The sequence below is a fragment of the Blennius ocellaris genome, assembly GCF_963422515.1.
Source record: "Blennius ocellaris genome assembly, chromosome: 7".
In the NCBI taxonomy this organism is placed as follows: domain Eukaryota; kingdom Metazoa; phylum Chordata; class Actinopteri; order Blenniiformes; family Blenniidae; genus Blennius; species Blennius ocellaris.
Genome location: NC_137656.1, coordinates 6,367,423 through 6,385,313, shown reverse-complemented (window position 1 = coordinate 6,385,313; position 17,891 = coordinate 6,367,423). Strand labels below are relative to the sequence as shown.

At 40.3% G+C, this 17,891-nt stretch overlaps 1 protein-coding gene across 1 annotated transcript in view; it reads right to left on the bottom strand.

Annotated features, from left to right (window-relative positions):
- Positions 1 to 17,891, bottom strand: part of col27a1b (collagen, type XXVII, alpha 1b) — a 75,403-nt gene that overhangs the window by 13,342 nt on the left and 44,170 nt on the right. Inside the window, exons 19-45 of the mRNA XM_080499597.1 lie at positions 17,101 to 17,154; positions 16,907 to 16,960; positions 16,778 to 16,831; positions 16,639 to 16,683; positions 15,677 to 15,730; positions 15,414 to 15,458; positions 15,200 to 15,253; positions 13,040 to 13,093; positions 12,803 to 12,856; positions 12,404 to 12,457; positions 11,340 to 11,393; positions 10,938 to 10,982; positions 8,457 to 8,501; positions 8,241 to 8,294; positions 7,445 to 7,498; positions 7,304 to 7,357; positions 6,665 to 6,718; positions 6,362 to 6,415; positions 4,311 to 4,418; positions 4,167 to 4,220; positions 3,804 to 3,911; positions 3,478 to 3,531; positions 1,783 to 1,836; positions 802 to 858; positions 664 to 717; positions 530 to 583; positions 9 to 62 (exon numbers count right to left, since the gene is read on the bottom strand). Coding sequence (XP_080355723.1) covers positions 9 to 62; positions 530 to 583; positions 664 to 717; positions 802 to 858; positions 1,783 to 1,836; positions 3,478 to 3,531; positions 3,804 to 3,911; positions 4,167 to 4,220; positions 4,311 to 4,418; positions 6,362 to 6,415; positions 6,665 to 6,718; positions 7,304 to 7,357; positions 7,445 to 7,498; positions 8,241 to 8,294; positions 8,457 to 8,501; positions 10,938 to 10,982; positions 11,340 to 11,393; positions 12,404 to 12,457; positions 12,803 to 12,856; positions 13,040 to 13,093; positions 15,200 to 15,253; positions 15,414 to 15,458; positions 15,677 to 15,730; positions 16,639 to 16,683; positions 16,778 to 16,831; positions 16,907 to 16,960; positions 17,101 to 17,154 — 1,533 coding nt within the window. The remainder of the gene's footprint in view (positions 1 to 8; positions 63 to 529; positions 584 to 663; positions 718 to 801; positions 859 to 1,782; positions 1,837 to 3,477; positions 3,532 to 3,803; positions 3,912 to 4,166; positions 4,221 to 4,310; positions 4,419 to 6,361; positions 6,416 to 6,664; positions 6,719 to 7,303; positions 7,358 to 7,444; positions 7,499 to 8,240; positions 8,295 to 8,456; positions 8,502 to 10,937; positions 10,983 to 11,339; positions 11,394 to 12,403; positions 12,458 to 12,802; positions 12,857 to 13,039; positions 13,094 to 15,199; positions 15,254 to 15,413; positions 15,459 to 15,676; positions 15,731 to 16,638; positions 16,684 to 16,777; positions 16,832 to 16,906; positions 16,961 to 17,100; positions 17,155 to 17,891) is intronic.

Genomic DNA, 17,891 nt, shown 5'->3' with positions numbered 1-17,891 from the left:
CTCCTTACTTGATCACCTTTGGATCCATTCAATCCTGGTTGTCCTTTTGGCCCAGGATGTCCCTGGAATAGTCAAATAACCAAAACCGCCATCTTGAAATCCAGCGATTTTTATCATTGAATACATGATATTTTCCCGTGAAAATGCAAAATGTCGTGACTTCCAGTCCATATTCCCCTGGAACTTTATGGTTTTATATTTGAGATTCACCTGGAATAGCAACTCAACTTCACCATTGTTAATGTTTATAGGACATTGTCCTGGGTGCACGTGTGTTGATTAATAATAAAAACAAAAAACAGCACCCGTGAGTGGCACAGCATGAAAACTACATTGTTTTCAGGATTTCTGTCATTTCTGTGTAACGGACATAATTCTCAAAATGTTTCTGAAACAGAAAAGGAAAACATCATGCGTTTTCAATTGAAACATCATGTAAACAGGGCCTGAGTATGACACTTTGGGGTAAAAAGCAACAACAACTAAAAAAAAACAACAAAAAAACAAAAAAGAAACACAGTATACTTACGTTAATTCCTGGAGAACCAGCTTCACCTCTGAGTCCATTTACTCCAATTTGACCCTGAAAAATTTAATTTTCTGCATTTTAAAAAGCTGAATTCATACTCTATTCTGAAAAGTGTGTTTTTGTGTCTTTCTTACGATGTATCCAGGGTCGCCGGGCTCGCCTCGCTCTCCTCTGTCTCCAGGACGACCCTGGTATCACCCACAAACATGATTAAACAAACAACTCCGACGCCACCAAGAGAGCAAACAGGAAACGCTGTAAGAAAAACTCACTCTGTCACCTTGGGGACCTGGAGGACCTTCCACTTTGCTGTCGTCCCCCTGTTCCCCCTAAACAGGCAAAACAGTCCCAATCAATACAGTTTCACTCTGGTCCAATGGTGTGTGCAAAATCAATGCATGTTTTGTGTGAGGCACACGGCCCACTCCCTGTATCCGGATGGAAAATGATTATATGCGCGATTAGCCACAATGATCCATTCCCCGTAAACATAACTGGTCTGTGTGAGTTTCTTTTATCTTTATGGGATTCATTAAACAATATCCATAGATGTACATGGTAATTTTAAGGGCTATTTGTTTCACGTGTGTGAAATTCAATTAAAATAATGGAATTTTCCAGTGCATGGATGAAGGGTGCAAAATTTGTTACACAATCATGACTGTGTTACAGATGTGTGTTTATTTGCAGCATGTTTAAGTGGATGCTTCTCCCAATAGAGTCATATATTTTGCAGTGATCCCATGCAATATTGATTTAATTACAGCCTAAATATAATGGTGAGAGGAGAAAATATCAGTTCTCCACATCCAGATGGCTTCTGCACTGAGAAAATAAAAATAAAAAACAAATTAGTGTGTGACTAAACTATAAATGAACATGTCGCATTGTGCAGTGACGACTGTCAAATAAACACTTAGAATAGGTGGTTAATATCTGGACTATTAAGCAGTGGAGTCCAGGTGCCGGGCTCATTACATACATCCGACTGTGATGAAGTTAATCAGTTGTGTCTGAGTTCACATCATTGTCAATTTATGGACGACTTTGGGGATATCGCAAGGACAACAAGGCAGACAAAGCAGGTGTTAATTAGGAGCCTAATGGAAGTCTCAGAGCATCAAAGAGATTGACCATGCACTCAAAGGCAATGTGCTACATGACAGGTTTACAATATTAGGGAAGCATTCCAGCTCCTCAGAGCTGATTAGACACAATCAGACTTAGCAGGTGGTTACGAGAGTGCCGTGTACCTTTTCGCCTTTCAGTCCCAGAGGCCCGAGCAGACCCGACCGTCCCATGTGACCCTGTGGAAAGACAAAGACTGAGTTATGCTTTTGCGCCAATTTACCGTGTGTTTGTTATGCAACAATGCAGATGAGTTCTGCCAAAACCTCTGTGAATGGTGTCGTCAATCATCGCTTTTTCTTCTTCTTTAGAAGAGAACGGGATTTTTGAATTCATCCATCAAGCTTGGGATATTATTAAACGGTAACTTTAAATCTATGAGGACTGATATCACACCTTCCAATGTCACCTGAAACCTAATATGAGCATGCACAGGCTCAAATCACAAATTTTCATCTCTTTTGTACATTTCAAATAAAAAAAAGTTGTATCCATATTTCCACTTCCAAATGTCCTTTGGTTTGCTCGTTTCAACTCATGGGAGCAACCCATGGCCCCTTTTTTCTATTCAATTCTGGTTTCTGCTTCGTGAGTCCTTGTTTGGCCTCCAACATAACAAAGCCTGTCTTTATAATGTGATGATAACACTTTGACTGAGATCGCACCTTCACAGACACATTTTACTAAGTGATTTGACATGTAAAGCGTCAAAATGCAACGGAGGCTGGAAAAACCAGTGCTACGAAAAGCAAACAGAAAACACAAATAGCAAGGATGTTCACAGAATGAAACAGGAAGGTTATTTTTTTGTACCGAAGGAAAAACACACACAAAAAAAAAAACCACCATAAAAATTTTAATGAATAATGCGAACATCTACTGGCCTATACTTATTTGCTTCCTCCCTTTCCTCCCTCCCCCCGACCTACCATCCCACTCATCCATCCATCCATCCAAATACAAAATTTTGATTTTGTGATCCTCTCCAAATTGATCAATTTAAGACTGTGATATTCTTGATAAATTCCCACAAATACATCCCAACAAATCCAAATTTCATTGTTATGTTGGTGCTCAGCGCTCCATCCAATCAGTACATGTTGACTGCAACCAAATAAACAGGTGATTCTGCTTCCAGTGCATTATTTTCATGTAAACATGCAAAACCTTCATTTCAATACTTAATAAATCTATTAAAAACAAAGTGAAAAATGTATTTGTGTGAACACGCAATTTAGCAGGCTTCAGGCAGGACCTTCATAAATCAGATCCTCTCTCTCTCTTGTATTGTGCATTACAACACTAATTTACGAGGCCATTTGAACCTTCTTCTACCTATTTTTTGTGAGAATTCATTAAAAATCAAAAGCGGGCTGTTGCTCATGTTAAAACCAAGGGAAATGAATTTCACACCTCATAAATTGTCAAATAACCCGAACAAGGCAGATAGATGAAAGTGAAAGACGACAGTGAAGAGAAAGAAACAGATGGAGGTGTAGTTAAAAAAAATGATCTTCCGATATCGGAAGATCATACAGAAAAAGCTAATTTTTCTGATGTTAACGATGTGCCTGTTTCTTTTTACTCGTTTTAATCAGGCATTAATTGCTGCTTCAAAAAGAAATCTGCCTTAATGTTGACATGCAAGGTCCTAAACCTTTTACTTTAAAGGCTCTCACATTTTTATGGACATCATTTTTTACTTTTTTTTAAATTGACAACAGACTAAAAACAGGACTTTTGTTTGGCTTTAAAGGGCCGATGAGTCCTTTCTTCATAATACCCTGTAATTAAATATCAGGAAAAAAAGAGAAGCTCACCTCGTAACCTGAAACGCCTACATCTCCTGGTTGGCCCATTTTCCCTGGAGCACCCTGGGGACATATATACATAAACATATTTAGCCTACACACTGCAATTAACAGCTAATAAATGCTGTAAGCCACATGTGTCAAACTCCGGTCCTCGAGGGCCGCAACCCTGCACGTTTTGCACGTCTCTCTGCTTCAACACAGCTGATTGCGATGAGCCGCTTGTTATCTGGCTTTGTGCTGAACGTGGTGATGAACCATCAGGGCATTCAGTGGAGGGAGACATGGAAAACGTGCAGAGCGCCCCTGCCGTAAGCATTCCATGTTGAACTCACCATTGGCCCCATGGTTCCTCTTGCTCCCTTCTGGCCAACAAATCCTGGTTCTCCCTGCTCCCCGACTGACCCTGTCTGACCCAGGTGACCTTGTTGACCTTTGCTCCCCTGGAGAAAGGCTACGAGTGAGCGGGGATGCACCGGGCGCACAAACATCGAAGCAGCAGTTGGACAATGCAAACATTCGCAGCTAAAACTCTCTTTGACAAGCATCTTCAGCGTAGAGCTTATGGAGGCTGCCGACCCCGCCGTTTGTTTACCACTGCCTCAGAAAGCAATTCAAGTCCTGGTACAAGAGTGCAAATTGACAGGCAACTGAGAATGAAGGGTGTATTTAGCTCAGAGCAAAGCGATCGGACAAACCTTCTCTCCCAGCTTTCCTCGCTCCCCAATCTGGCCAGGTTTACCCTCCTGACCCTGGTAACAGAAAATCGAACAGAACTGTAAGTGGTCGGAGAGTGCCATGTATACCAGGACTGAATGAAACCAGGCTGCTCAAACACTCACCCTCACCCCGACCAGTCCGGGAGGCCCGGGCGCTCCTTCCTTTCCTTTCAAGCCAATTTCACCTCTGTCTCCTTGTGCACCCTCCAAACCAGCATCTCCCTTTTCACCCTGGGACACGTTTACCAGCAAAGGTTTAAATGCAGCAAAAACACAATCGGGACTATTTTCAGCTAGAATTACGGTTGTGATCGATACGGATCTATTGGTGGCCTTTCCAATAATAAAAAATAAATAAATACAGTTTGCAAGAGTATGATAGATGCATTTTATATGATGTGCGAGGTACACCTGGCAAGTTGGACATTTTGTTGTCTTGGAAATACACAAGAGATTTGTGTTCATAAATTGAAACAGATATGTTGTGCTGTGACTCATATCACTGCTAATAATTGAACCTTTTGGTAAATTCCAACTGAATAAACAAACCCAGATGTTGGACTGAGGACACGCTGGACACTGAAGTAACATGTCACCATCAATCAAAATCAATAGAATCTGTCATCTGAGCCTCATTTCAATGTGGACAGGGTTTATTTTACCATGTCTAACGAGGTTATAAATTATTCAAACAATGAACTGTGACTGATTGTTGCTGATTCGATTTCAACAATAAGAACAACAAATTCCTCCTACACTGTTCACAAATCTCTCAAGGTAGTTTCCTCCCCTTGTATCAAAGCACACATGCCTTAGTGTGAAGCTGAACAGACGCTCAGGTGGACTCTCCTCTCCATTTTACCACCTTCTGACAGCCAGAAGCAGTTTACTGCTCTGTCAGACAGACTCTCTGCAGTCTGGCTCCGCTGAATAAAGACACTTCTTTTCTCTCTTTTTCTTTATCACGATACTTGCCAGACAGTGGAGCTCCTGAAATAGGGTCTGTTTTCACTGAGTGTCAACACAAGGCAGCTCTGACTGTGCAAAGGCCAAAATCTTGCAAACAATACCCGACATCCATCCAATTACGATAAGCTGGGATGGTACGGTGGGGGGGGTGTCATCGGGTTCACGCTCTTACAGCTTCTAAACAGAATTTATCGGTGGTAAGATTATTGACAGAAAACTGACAACCGGCCAAAGTCTTAATAAGCCACTGTTTGGCCACTGGGAATTATAATGAAAAGCAGCAACATTAAAAGATATTGTGAGTTTTAGCTCACAGCTCTGGTGAAAAAGTACAAAAACAGGCTTAGACTACCTTTTTCAAGCATTCACACTCTGTATAGTTCCTATGATGTGTTTCTGCTCTCTAGGTTGACTTGCAAAACCTGGCAGTGTTTAAATATTACGGTATGCTTTTGACAGTATTGGCAATCTCACTTGTTTGTGATTAGACAAACAAAGCTCTATTTCTCTGCATTCTGGTTGTTTTTGAATTCTGTGGACATCATAGAGTAGACAAGGAGAATACCTTTCTGCAGAAATAAACTGCACTTTGGTCTCATTAAACATATTTCATAGTTTCAGATGGAATTGAGAACATAAGAACCTTTTTACAGTATACAACAAAAAACAATATGCAGCTCTTGCGGAAGTGCTGCCAAATAAAACAATTCCCTCTGACCTTCTTACTTATTTTTTTAATTTAACTTCAATAATTTAACTTTTGTGCATTGTACGCAGGTCCTTAACTTGTGATTGAGTATTTCGACATTGATGTATTGGTATTTGTATGTTAGGTCAATGTCACATTTCCACACTTACCCATATTTAAAATATTTCTGGTATAAACTCTTCAAAAAACAAGACTTCATATCATTAAATGTCAGTGGCAAGGCTCATCTTACCAACAGGACAAATGCATAATGATGGTAGAGGTAAAGATATTCAAGAAAACTTTTCTATTTCATGAGTTGTAAACCTTTAAAAGTGCAGACCGTGTAATTAGATATTTGACATTTATAGAGGAAACTATTTTGGATAACAAAGATAAACGAGAAAAGGGTACAAACAAAAGTAATAGATTTTTCGAGCTGTGGAGTCTTACAGCCGAGGATCTGAATACTTCTTTCCTTACTCAGCCATTTTGTGTTCTTTATTTTCATACTTGCCTTGGCTCCATCGGGTCCACTTGGTCCAGCGTCTCCGTCCATGCCGGTCTCACCCTGCCAGACGTATCGTTAAAAAAAAAAATAAAAAAAATGGTGGCATTTGTTTCAGTGTGACAATGACAGCAATCCCAGATGTGATCCAAGCTGAACATTGGCTGAGGTGCATTTCTGGGCATGTTGAAGTCAGATCTGCTCTTAGGTTTACTTCATATTTCAGGACATTTGCTCAATTCTTTTTTTTTCTTTCTTTTTTTAAATTCCAGGGCACTTCACAACATCAAAGACAGGAAAAGTGTTACTCACTCTCTGGCCAATCAAACCCTGCTCCCCAATGCTGCCAAAAAGACCAACTGCACCCTGTCGAGGAGAAAATTTTTTTTTAAGGCAATGTTGATGTCTTGTGTGTTTTAAAGCATATTCTGGGGTTATAAAAGGCACATTTTTCTCGTGCTACCTACTATAGAGATTATGACCTGAAAACCAGAGTGTGAAAATGAACATTATGCCCCAAACCTTTTACACCGGTACAGAAACTCTTGTTACAGGTACACACTTTTAAAATAAAGTTTAACCTCTCCATATTAGTGCTTCCTATCATCTTCAGTAAGGGAGTTATGATTGGCTGTTGTGTTTTAGAAACATTGAGGGAAGTGTGTTGCTTCAGTTTTCATCATGTTTGCAATTGAGGCATACTGTAGCTCGCACGCCAAGGATTGAGAGGGATTTTTATTGTTGACTGATCACAGAAAATAAAAGCACTCAACTAAGCTCACTGAGTACAAAATTGATTTTTATAAGCGTAAAGTGAATAGTTATTCCAGTGAAGATTTTGTTTATAGGAAATACAGCTTAAGTGCTGGTAAAAGTCTTTGGATCTCAGAGCTGAGCTGCAGTTGCAGAAACACTGTGATAAGAAACACATAAAAACATCACGATAATAACCTTCTCTCCAGGTTCACCGGGCAGCCCACTCTCGCCGATCTCTCCCGGTGGGCCCTGTCCCAAGCAGTTGATAGCCTTTATTATTCTGCACCAAAGTGAAAGTCAGTGGGAGATCGTACGCCGACTGTGCGATCAACTCACCCCTGGCCCCATCTCCCCCAGTGGCCCCATCGTTCCCGGTGGTCCCGCCAGTCCCTGTGGTAGCAGAGTGGCATCAATAAAAAGGTCAAGAGAACTCTCATATCTCAGATAAACACATTTGAAAGTGACAGGAAAAGGTGAGTAATGTGAAAAGAAATAAGAACGAGGCACAAAGTGAGGATTTGAGGAGGTACTAAATGAATCTGGGCGGGGGATAAGAGCCCTCAAAACACTGAGCCACAGCCTCTGAAAGTGATGAAAACTGGCCTGCTGTTACAGACATATATTCAAGCTACAATAAAGCTGCCCCTACAGGAAGGTCGCAGTATAAATCAAATTGTGTCTGACTCACCACTTCACTGCTTGTGTCTGTGGGACTTGTGCACAATGAGAGAAAGAAGCTTATACTGTTCTCAATGAAGAGGCGCCATTAAAAAAACCATTGCATTTATATATGCAAGGTCAAGCAGAATGCCACAGTGTAGTTGCCTGAGAGTCATAGGATATTGTAAAGGAGACATTTTATTCCTATATTAGTGCTTTCATGCATTTGTCAACTTTTGAAAGCTCTTAATTGGGTCATTCAAACTGAGGAAAGTCAAATAACAACTAAAAGGGTGAAATGTTCATACACAACATTTGCAGTCGCAGCGTTTGAGAAAAGTTGCGTTTTAATCAAGTTTCCAAAGGGATGGAGTCGGAGTGTTTTCAAAAGGTTGTGTTTTCAGTTGCTCTGAGCAATGTACATAGATGCCCAAAATGCTACAAAAAAAACCCCCAAAACAAAACAACTCACTGGTTCTCCTGGAATTCCTTTGGCCCCTGGAGGTCCTGATGTCCCCTGAACACCCTGAAAAATATCCATTTGTAAAACATGCACATAAAATCACCCAGATGAAATGTGACAACCCCATTTGAGAAACAGTGCCTCTCACTATTGTTTGCCAGAATGTGTCCACCCCGCACATCAAGGCTGACATAAAGGAGAGCTCTGTTAGCTCCAATCACTTACTGGAAATCCCTTGGGCCCCGCTTCACCTGGCTCACCAAGCTTCCCCTGCAGAAAAAAGCCGAAAAACTAAATAGAGAAAAACATGAATACAATCTTAATGGGGCTAAGTAGCAATCTGGCACTAAATCGCTTACGTATTCAGTACCTTCACACAGTGTATTTTAGAAACTTACACATGAATTAGCGTAACCTAGAGATGGGACATCAACATGAATTGTGATTAATCAATTACAGAAAAAAAACAAGATTAGAAATGTGTTAATGATGCATCCAATCTATCAAAACTGAATTAAATATGCTGAAATGAAATTAAAATATGATTATGTGTGATTATTCAAACTAACTAGACATTTGTGATTGTTTTCCCAATGAATATCTAACCTCAATACGCTCAGGCCAATAGTTGGCGCTGTTTGTATTTCTAATGAAACCACACCCACATGTGCTCAGAGAATAAGGGAACAGTCCCAAGAGAATATGGACTGAAAGTCATGACACTCTTGAGTCCGCCATTGCTGTTTTCATCTCACTACTTGCGGTTGTGCAGAAGAACTATTTACTACGACTGTGGTGCGCATACACAGTAAGAGCCATCCAGGAAAGTTGCAAAGAGTTTACTTAAGGATGTTAAAATTGAAAATAGGTAACTTAATGTTGCCTTGGACCTTGATTTTGATCTGATCACCGAAAAAAACCCAACATATTCTTGATGTGGCTTCTCACCAAGTCTTGTGTTGTCTAGACATGCAATTGACTGAGAAGTATACAGATGAGAGCAAAAAAATCGAAAAAGCATTTCAACATTGTAATACGAGATCGAGTTTAGGAAGGATCTGACAAAAGATGAGAGAAAAACAGTTTCTATCTCAAGCTGATGTTACTCTGAGCCCCGTTATGCCTGAAAGACATCTCATTTGATTGGAATGAACACCATCCCACAGTGCACTGCATGGTGTCTTAATTGACAGCATGAACACACTTAAGCACTCAAAATAACAGGTGTAAGTGTGGAAGTGTGCAATTTGGGATGCAGCGTCTGTCTCTTCCCTCCCATCTGTTTCTTATTTCAGTCATCGGCTTCCTTATATTCACCTTTTCTCTCCTCAAATTCAATCAGTCACAGAAAACCAGAGGCAGAGCACAAAACATTGCAAATGTTGCAGTTAGAGAAAATATGGAAAATATGAAACAAGTTCATGCTGGTTAACCAGAAACAATTTTGATGAACTCTTTGGCATACAGCGACCCTCATGCCAATTAGAATACTGTTCAGCACGGATTAAATGTTGCACAGTGAGCATGTTATAAGCTGACCCACAAAAAAATAATTGTTAGATTGTCACAGACGGCATCATTGTAACCGAACAAGGAGACATTATCATAGACATTATACAGACTATACACTTGCAAAATGCTCTGGATTTGCTCTAGGTATGTGTTCTTTTGAGAAAATAATTCAAAGTGAGTGAAGTGTTTCTAACATTATGCCCCCCTCATTGGTGAGATGAGGATGCTCAAAATACCAGAAACACCTTTCAGTATAATGCATTCCAGCTCAATGTGAATGTAAGCTTTCTATTCATCTTTCCTCTACGCCCACGTCATCAACTTGTGGTGTTAGTTTAGCCCAGGTTTGTCAAACATATTTTACTTCAGAAGGCACATACACCCCAATTCTTAAGTTGTAGTATAGTGCCATAACAACCTTTGCATTTAAACTATAACATGTTTCTTTGTCATGGAGAGTACGAGATGATGTTCATATTTTCACAAAGCCAAACACTTACCAAGAAAATTTACAATAAATCTCAACATAGAGTTAATTTCATTGAAAACGTTGAGTGCAAAATACAGTGAAATGTTGAAAAATCTTCATTTTTAGCTGTTGCATTATGCATGTTTTTACAAAATCAGCCTGACAGAGGGTAATGCTGGTTTGATAGCAATGATCTCAGGGTGTTATGTTGTCCTCTTCAGAAATTTCTTAAAATAATCAATGTTTTCTTTGAATTTTTGTACCATTTGCTTGGTGATTTGTGGGCCAGTTTTGGCCCACTGGCCATATGTTTGACTCCCCTGGTTTATCCCATCCAAGCCCCCCGCAGGATGAAAAGTAGGAACTTTTTACACATATCCACACCCACACCCACAATCAGTTCAGAGTCATCAAGCATGAAATAAAAACCTCTCATGAAGCTGCTTTCTAAACTGGACAGCATTATTTTTCTAACAGCAGCCTTTTTTTTTTCTACAATAATAATATACTTAATAGAGTGGCTGATGATAGTATGTAATATCAAGTGCATAAACAGACCGTAAATGCAATATTTTCATCCTTGATTCTAATGCTGCAACCTGGAGAGCTTTTAAAGGCCAAACACATCACAGGTGACATGAGCAGGTTTCGCAAGCTAATAATGTCATTACACTTTGAAGTTGAAAGTTGTATTTTTCTGTTTGTTTTTTTTGCTTTTTTCTCACCGTCTCTCCAGGGAGGCCCAATTTTCCCAGTGGACCATCGTGACCCTGCAAAGGAGAAACAAAAGTGTTTTGCTGAATTTTCTCATACCGGCCAGAGTTAAACTCCTTTTGGCTGCCAGCACCACTGATATTTTAAAACTCTTTGATTCGAGTTGTTGTGGTTGCATTTTTTTTCAAGTTAATAAAGAGTGTCCTCTAAAGATTCCTCAGATGCTAAAAAAAAAGTAGATCATAATTGCACTCTGTAGAACAAAGCTGCTTGTAAAACTTCTCATGTTTTGTTGCTGCTTGAGAAACTCGGGCCATTTTGTTTATCTTAGTTTCCCATTGGGACATATGTGATGTCTTTAATTAGAAATAATATGATGTATGCTTTAAATCATCTTTAGAAATCAATTTTACCTTAACTCCGGGAGACCCCTTCTCCCCCGGTCTTCCATCAGGACCCCTTGGACCCTAAAAAAAACAAAAGAAAAGCTGTCATTGATAAACAGCTTCATAAAGCTTGGCTCTTAACAGACCTGAGGCGCGTGTACTTCAGCATATGAAGTCAATGATTTTAGGCACTTAATCTCCATTTTTGTCATCGTCACTTAGCCCAGCCTGAGAGGGGCTGCTTTGCTTTCTTCTTCTTCTTCTTTTTTTTTTTTTTTTATACACGATGATTCAGCCCACAGCAAAGGGACAACATCAAAGATCGTGGCTATTTAGCGAATACTTGGCATCTGACGGACTTGGCTCTGCAGCATTCCCGATCCACACTGTGTGGACTTTATCCCCAATTGTCCAGCATCGCACACAGCCGCACAGTTGGCACACTGGGCTTATTGTAAAGAAGACTTGGAGGAAAAGGTCACAATCGTATCTGTGATTCATGGTTTGCCATTAGAGCTGCTCCACTGTCAGAAAACAGTGAAGAACCGACCCTGTGCTTGCTGCTTGTTCCTACATAAAGTGATTTAACTGGAGTGGCAGCTCCTGCTATGACATTTCCATTGTTGCTTGGATGCGGTGAAAGACAGAGGCCATGATTATGAGAGGAACTATTTGTACTTGTTTAATCTCAATGTTTAATTTTTTTTCCGTTTTCAAAAAAAGGAAACAAAATGTGTCTATACACTTAAGAGAGAAATTTTTTATACTGCAAACATTTACCAGTCATCCTTTCCTTCATTTTCTTTGTTGTATTTTAGATCCACTCAGCTTGAATATGCACGTTAGCTCGAAGCTCAGCCACTTCTACTTTGCTTTAAGAGCACCAATTTCACGGCTTTTTGCTGGATGGTGTGGATTGAGCATCTGAGGAAATGGCTTGCTTGCAAACTGCACAAATGTGCCGTATTGCAACTGAACAGTTTCAAATCACAAGAGTGAGGCTGGTAAAAGCATGAAAGATCCAGATGGTAAACTGAAGTGAACGACACAGAAGACTGTCGATGACGACCGATATGCAGGTAAAAACTTACGCTCCTGCCTTTGGGTCCTCTGATTCCAACGGATCCCTGTGAACCAGGGGGCCCCTGCATGTGAATAAGATAATGGCTTTTTGAGTGACACTGCATCAAGATGTAGTAAAGATGTGAGTATGAGGATAAGTACAAAATCAATATCAATAAAACTTGCGTAAAGTAGAGTGGGAGTACCTCTATTCCTGCTAATAATTTCACCAGTCAATCATAAAGGCTGATTTTAATGCCTTTTCTCAGGTTAAATGGGTGAAAAAACACCATCAGTGGAAATGGTTGCAGCCAGATATTTTTTTTCACTTTAGAGCCGGAATAGCATACAAACATTAGTATTTGGCTTCATATCAAACAGGATTCATTTTTGGGACCGGTAATTAGTTTTCTTTCAATATAACTTACTGGGATCCCTTCCTCCCCAGGTGGTCCCGCCTCTCCAGGTATTCCAGTATGACCCTGAAGAAGCAGACGATTTAATGAAGACATTGTTAGCGCTGACTGTTTCTCACAGCACAAAACCTCTTCTTTTTTTTAATGATCTGCCTGTATACTGAGTAATGCATAAAAATCAGTCTCCGAGCAAGTTGCATGTGGAAAATGGAACGCCCCGTGGAGATGGGCTCCAGACTTACTCCTTACCATCGGCCCCGGATCACCTGGAGGCCCCGGGATGCCCATTTTTCCTCGATCCCCCTGAAGAACCACAAGCACCAAATAGTTAAACACGCATTCAGAAGTGCACCTATTATATATATTGGCTTTCTGGACAATTCAGTCATACAACTCAAACTATTTCATTAATTCAGGTTCTATTTTTATCTTGTTTTTTCTTTCAGATAATTGATGTTTTCAGAGGGTGACAGGTCTGAGACTGCAAAAATGTCACACACATTTACACATTGGTTTATTCAACATTAATGACGCTCTCTGGGAAATCCTGAGCATTACCGCTGCATCGTTCTATCAAATACCATGGAATTTAAAGCTGTCTGATCTTTAATGTCTTGATATAATTGCCATCCATCCATCTCTTTTACTGCTTCATCCCACTTACAGTTGTGAGGGTGCTTGCAATCATTTCTCTTGGCGCACAACAGTGTCCACAATTTCCAAAAGAAATCCAATGTTGATATTGTTCAGATACACAATGTTTTCTTTATTTGCCTTAATTCATAGTATACAAAGGCCTTTCTGGAGAATTGAATCCAAATTGAGTAATCTCTTAGTTATTGTGTCCTTTCCTCCACAGATCCACAAGCAGGTCAAACTTTAGGCTAAACTGTATTATATTATAAAAAAAAAAAAATGCCATCACAACTTGACTTGTGAGCTAGAAAGTAACTTATTTCAGGACACGAATGATGTGGGGCATATTTCAGATGTGGCGTGAGCACCTATTGTTGACAGTGAAAAGTGAAGCATTTCTCATATATTGAGTTCTTCAACATCAATTTCCTCATGTTGAGTTCCTCCGGGCTCCATCCTGGGCCCACTCCTTTTTAATATTCACATGGTGCCACAGGCTCAGATTTTAGATAACAATCATAACTGCGCAGAGGACACACAGAGTTACACCATTCTTTCACCAGGAGACTGTTATACTAGTACTGATTGAAAGTATTGAACAGGTCGAGCTTTAGATGTGCCCAAATTTTCTTCAGCTTAACAAAGCAAAGATGGAGAAAATTTAGAGCTCTTCTTTATTCTTTGAGGTTAAAAACCAGTGAATCTTGGTGCGATCATGGACTCGATCTTGAGCCTGACAAGTCATATTAAAACAATTATAAAGTCAGCTCATTGTCGCCTAAAGAATTTAGCAAAGGTTAAAGGACTGATTTCTCAGGAGGATTTAGAGACGTTAGTCCATGCATTTGTCTTCAGTTGATTTGATGACTGTTACTGTCTTCACTGGTCTTCCTTAAAAAAAAAATCTATCAGACATCTGCAGCTGATTCCAAACACTGCTGCTGGAGTTCTGACAAACACCATGAAAGTGGACCACGTCAGTCCAGTTCTCAGGTCTTTCCACCGGCTTCCTGTCATACACAGAGCAGATTTCAAAAATATTACTGGCCTAAAAACCATCAGTGCCTCGTGGGTCATCTGGATCAAACCTGCTTTCTGTTCCAGAGTTAAGAACCAAACATGCATATTTGTAATACATATTTGGAACAAACTCACTGAAAAGTGCAGGACAGCTCCAACTCTGAGTTCATCTAAAACCAGGCTGTTGCACTGTATCTTTAAATCTTGTGCTTTTGATCTTTGTCTCATATCTGTTCATTTAAAAGCCATTGTGTGTGTGTGTTATTTTTATTTCTCCTCAGTTCGGTTCACATTTCTAATTGCTTTTGTTCTCGTCAGCTTTACATGTTTGTTCATGTGAAGCTCCTGATATTGCATTATTGCTTCTATGCTTGGTAAACACTACGCATGTTCATTTGGTTATATAACTGTTTTTAGTTTAGAATGTGGTTTTATGTTCTTCTCTGTTGTAACTATAACTGCAACGATAAAGTCATCAGCAAGATTACTATCATGAGGATGGACAAATGGATGGACAGATCAATAAGTGGATGATGGACGGACAGGCGGATAAATTCTGTTTAATTTATTTTCACAATGTCCCAGCTTTCTTATAGAACCAGGGTTGTTAGTTTGTCCACTGACTACATGATTAATGGCGTAATCCTTGCAGCATTAATCAGGAGCCCAGTCAGCAGAGGACTTTTCAAGCGAATGAAATAGCACAACAGATTTTGATCGTGGCACAAGATGCCAAAATGAGACCACGCTAACCTTTTCTCCGGTGATACCCGTCTCTCCTTGAGGCCCGGAAAACCCAGGCAGTCCCTGAAAGAACCAAAACAAGCTGTCTTATCTGTCTCTTATTTCACTTTGTGCAATGAACTTGTATTTCTTATATTAGGCCGCTCAGCTGTGGGACACACACACACAGATGCACAGTGAGCATCGAACGGAAATCATCAGAAAAAGGAGGAGAAGTCTTTACCCTCTCGCCAAGCTTCCCGACCTCGCCAGTTATCCCGGTCTCGCCCTACAGCAAAGCAGCCAATTAGCATATCACAGAGTCTTTTTTTTTTGTTCAATTCTGTTGAAATGTGCTTAGAGACCAGTTCCCCTGTGGTAACTGAAAATTAACATCTAATTTACATACACTTGGACTAAACATTATGATCAAAGAAAAGCAAGGCGAGGATGTGGAGTGAGGGATAACAGTGGTCGTGGGGTGAACGTGTGACTGTTGGGTCTGACCTTGAGTCCGTCTGGGCCTGTCAGTCCGGGGAATCCCTGCCTCCCAGGCCTACCCTGAACAGAAAGCAGAGAATGACAGAGAGGGAAAAGTGTGCCATGACACACTCAGGTACAGAGGTGGAGCCGACTGTCCCTCCAGATACAAAACAAACAGACAATTGACGCAGAAACAGAAAAAAAACAAATAAACATATCCCTTCAAGAAAGTTAATGATCGAGAAAACAAAAGATTGTTTTGCAGCTTCAAAGGCTTCCTATTACTCGCAAAATTGTGAGGGTCACTTGTGTTTGTTTGCAGTGATCATTTGTGGGTTACACTTCTGGGAGACGGCAGACTGAAATCGACCACGGCATAAAAATCCAGAGTTTCTTTGGAATTGTTTTCTCTATTGTTTTGCCTTGGATGACTCCGAGCACTGTTTGGGGCTGAGACAGTCGCTGCGGACGTTCATTCATGCTGCAGAATGTTTTAAAGTCATCCTGTTTATATTTATAAATCCAATATTTGGCTCGTATTTCCTCTTTATCAACTGTGTCCAGATGCTGTTGAGAAAGAATCTATAAATGTTGGATTTACTTCACAAAATACAAATAAGACTTGGTTAGATTTATATGACAACTTTAATGACACATTTACAGAAGGTATTCCTGTGTGGACTGAAATCTCCACATTTTGGTTTAATATTTGTTTGTGGATGTGTATGTTCATGTCATAACACAAGTTTTCTGACCACTCTGGTAATACGAGTCCAGAGCATTCAGTTGGAAGTCCTTCAATTGAGCTGGAGAACAATGGTAGCATCAGTCAGCCAAAGGACTCACAGTCCATTACTGGTCACAGTTCTCCACGCCAAGCTACATTTAGGCACAAACACAGGGTGTCCTTGTATGCTGTTAGCATTGTGGTGGCGTGCGAGGACAAACAATGATGGGCTACAGGGTTTTCACTAATAGACACTCACCTCGGGTCCAGAGAGTCCAGCAGGTCCAATTGGTCCCTCATCACCCTGACAAAACCGAAAGAGGCACTGGGCATTAAAGGGAAATCATTTTTATTTCAAATCATTTTTATTTAGTTTGACCAAAAAAAAAAAAATCCACCTGAAGACCCAGTGACCCTCTTGGACCCGGCAGACCTCGTGTCCCTTGCTTTGCCTGTGGATTAAACACAGATGATGAGATTTCCTTTTATTTCTCAGGGCAGACATGAGTTATTCTCACTCTACTGACTTTAGGTCCTTCAGGGCCATTTTGTCCTGGTGGGCCGATGTCACCCGGAAAGCCCTGTGAAAAAGACAGGGCATGAATCCTTGCTTGTGCACAACACAGTATGGTAGCTCAATGATGCAGGATTAGACAAATACAGTGACAGATAAACATTAGTATTTATCTTATATCAAATTGTTCATGCAAATAAGTCCCACCTCTGGGCCAGGGGGGCCAGGTCGACCAGCAGGACCCTTTTCACCTGGCATTCCCTACGAAATATATCAACATATAGATAAGAAAGCACTGGAAGAATTGACTGAAATCAATAGTTTCTGTCATCAACATGGCATCAGCATAATCTAATATATCAAACAACTGAACGAACACAGTCATCTTTCCTGTAGCAGTCGTGAAAATACATTTTTAGTACATTTCAAAGTCCTTCCAGTGCAGATCACCAACAGGGGCACAAGACTTCATACTAAGGGAAGCTTGTTGTATTGCAGACAAGATTCGAGTTTTGACGCGGACCGGACAAGTAGGACACTGAGATTTCTATGTGAGAACATCAAATCAGATCAGAGAGCTTATGCGATATTGAGGACATTTTAGGTGAGAGCCAACTTGAGGATTAGTCTTAAAGCATTAAGAGCAGTGCATCATTCACTGCCCGGCACTGTGATGAGCTCTATGTTTAAAATGGACTAGAATACTCCATCATAGGAGAGAGTGTCTGAAGTTTAACTTATGAAAATGTTACGGTGGTGTAGTGGTTAGCCTTCTTGCCTCACAGTCAGCTAAATTATTACTTGGGAGTCCAACACTGTACTGGAACTACGCCAGTGAGCTCCAGTCCGATGGTAATTAAATGTAATCTCAATCATTTTGGAGAGGGCTTTCAGAAACTCTGAATGAGTAATTTCTCCATTTAACTCATTTATCTGCGGCTAACGGGGTTTGGCATGCATATTGCTCATGACTAGAACTGCCAGACCACTTTTAAAGT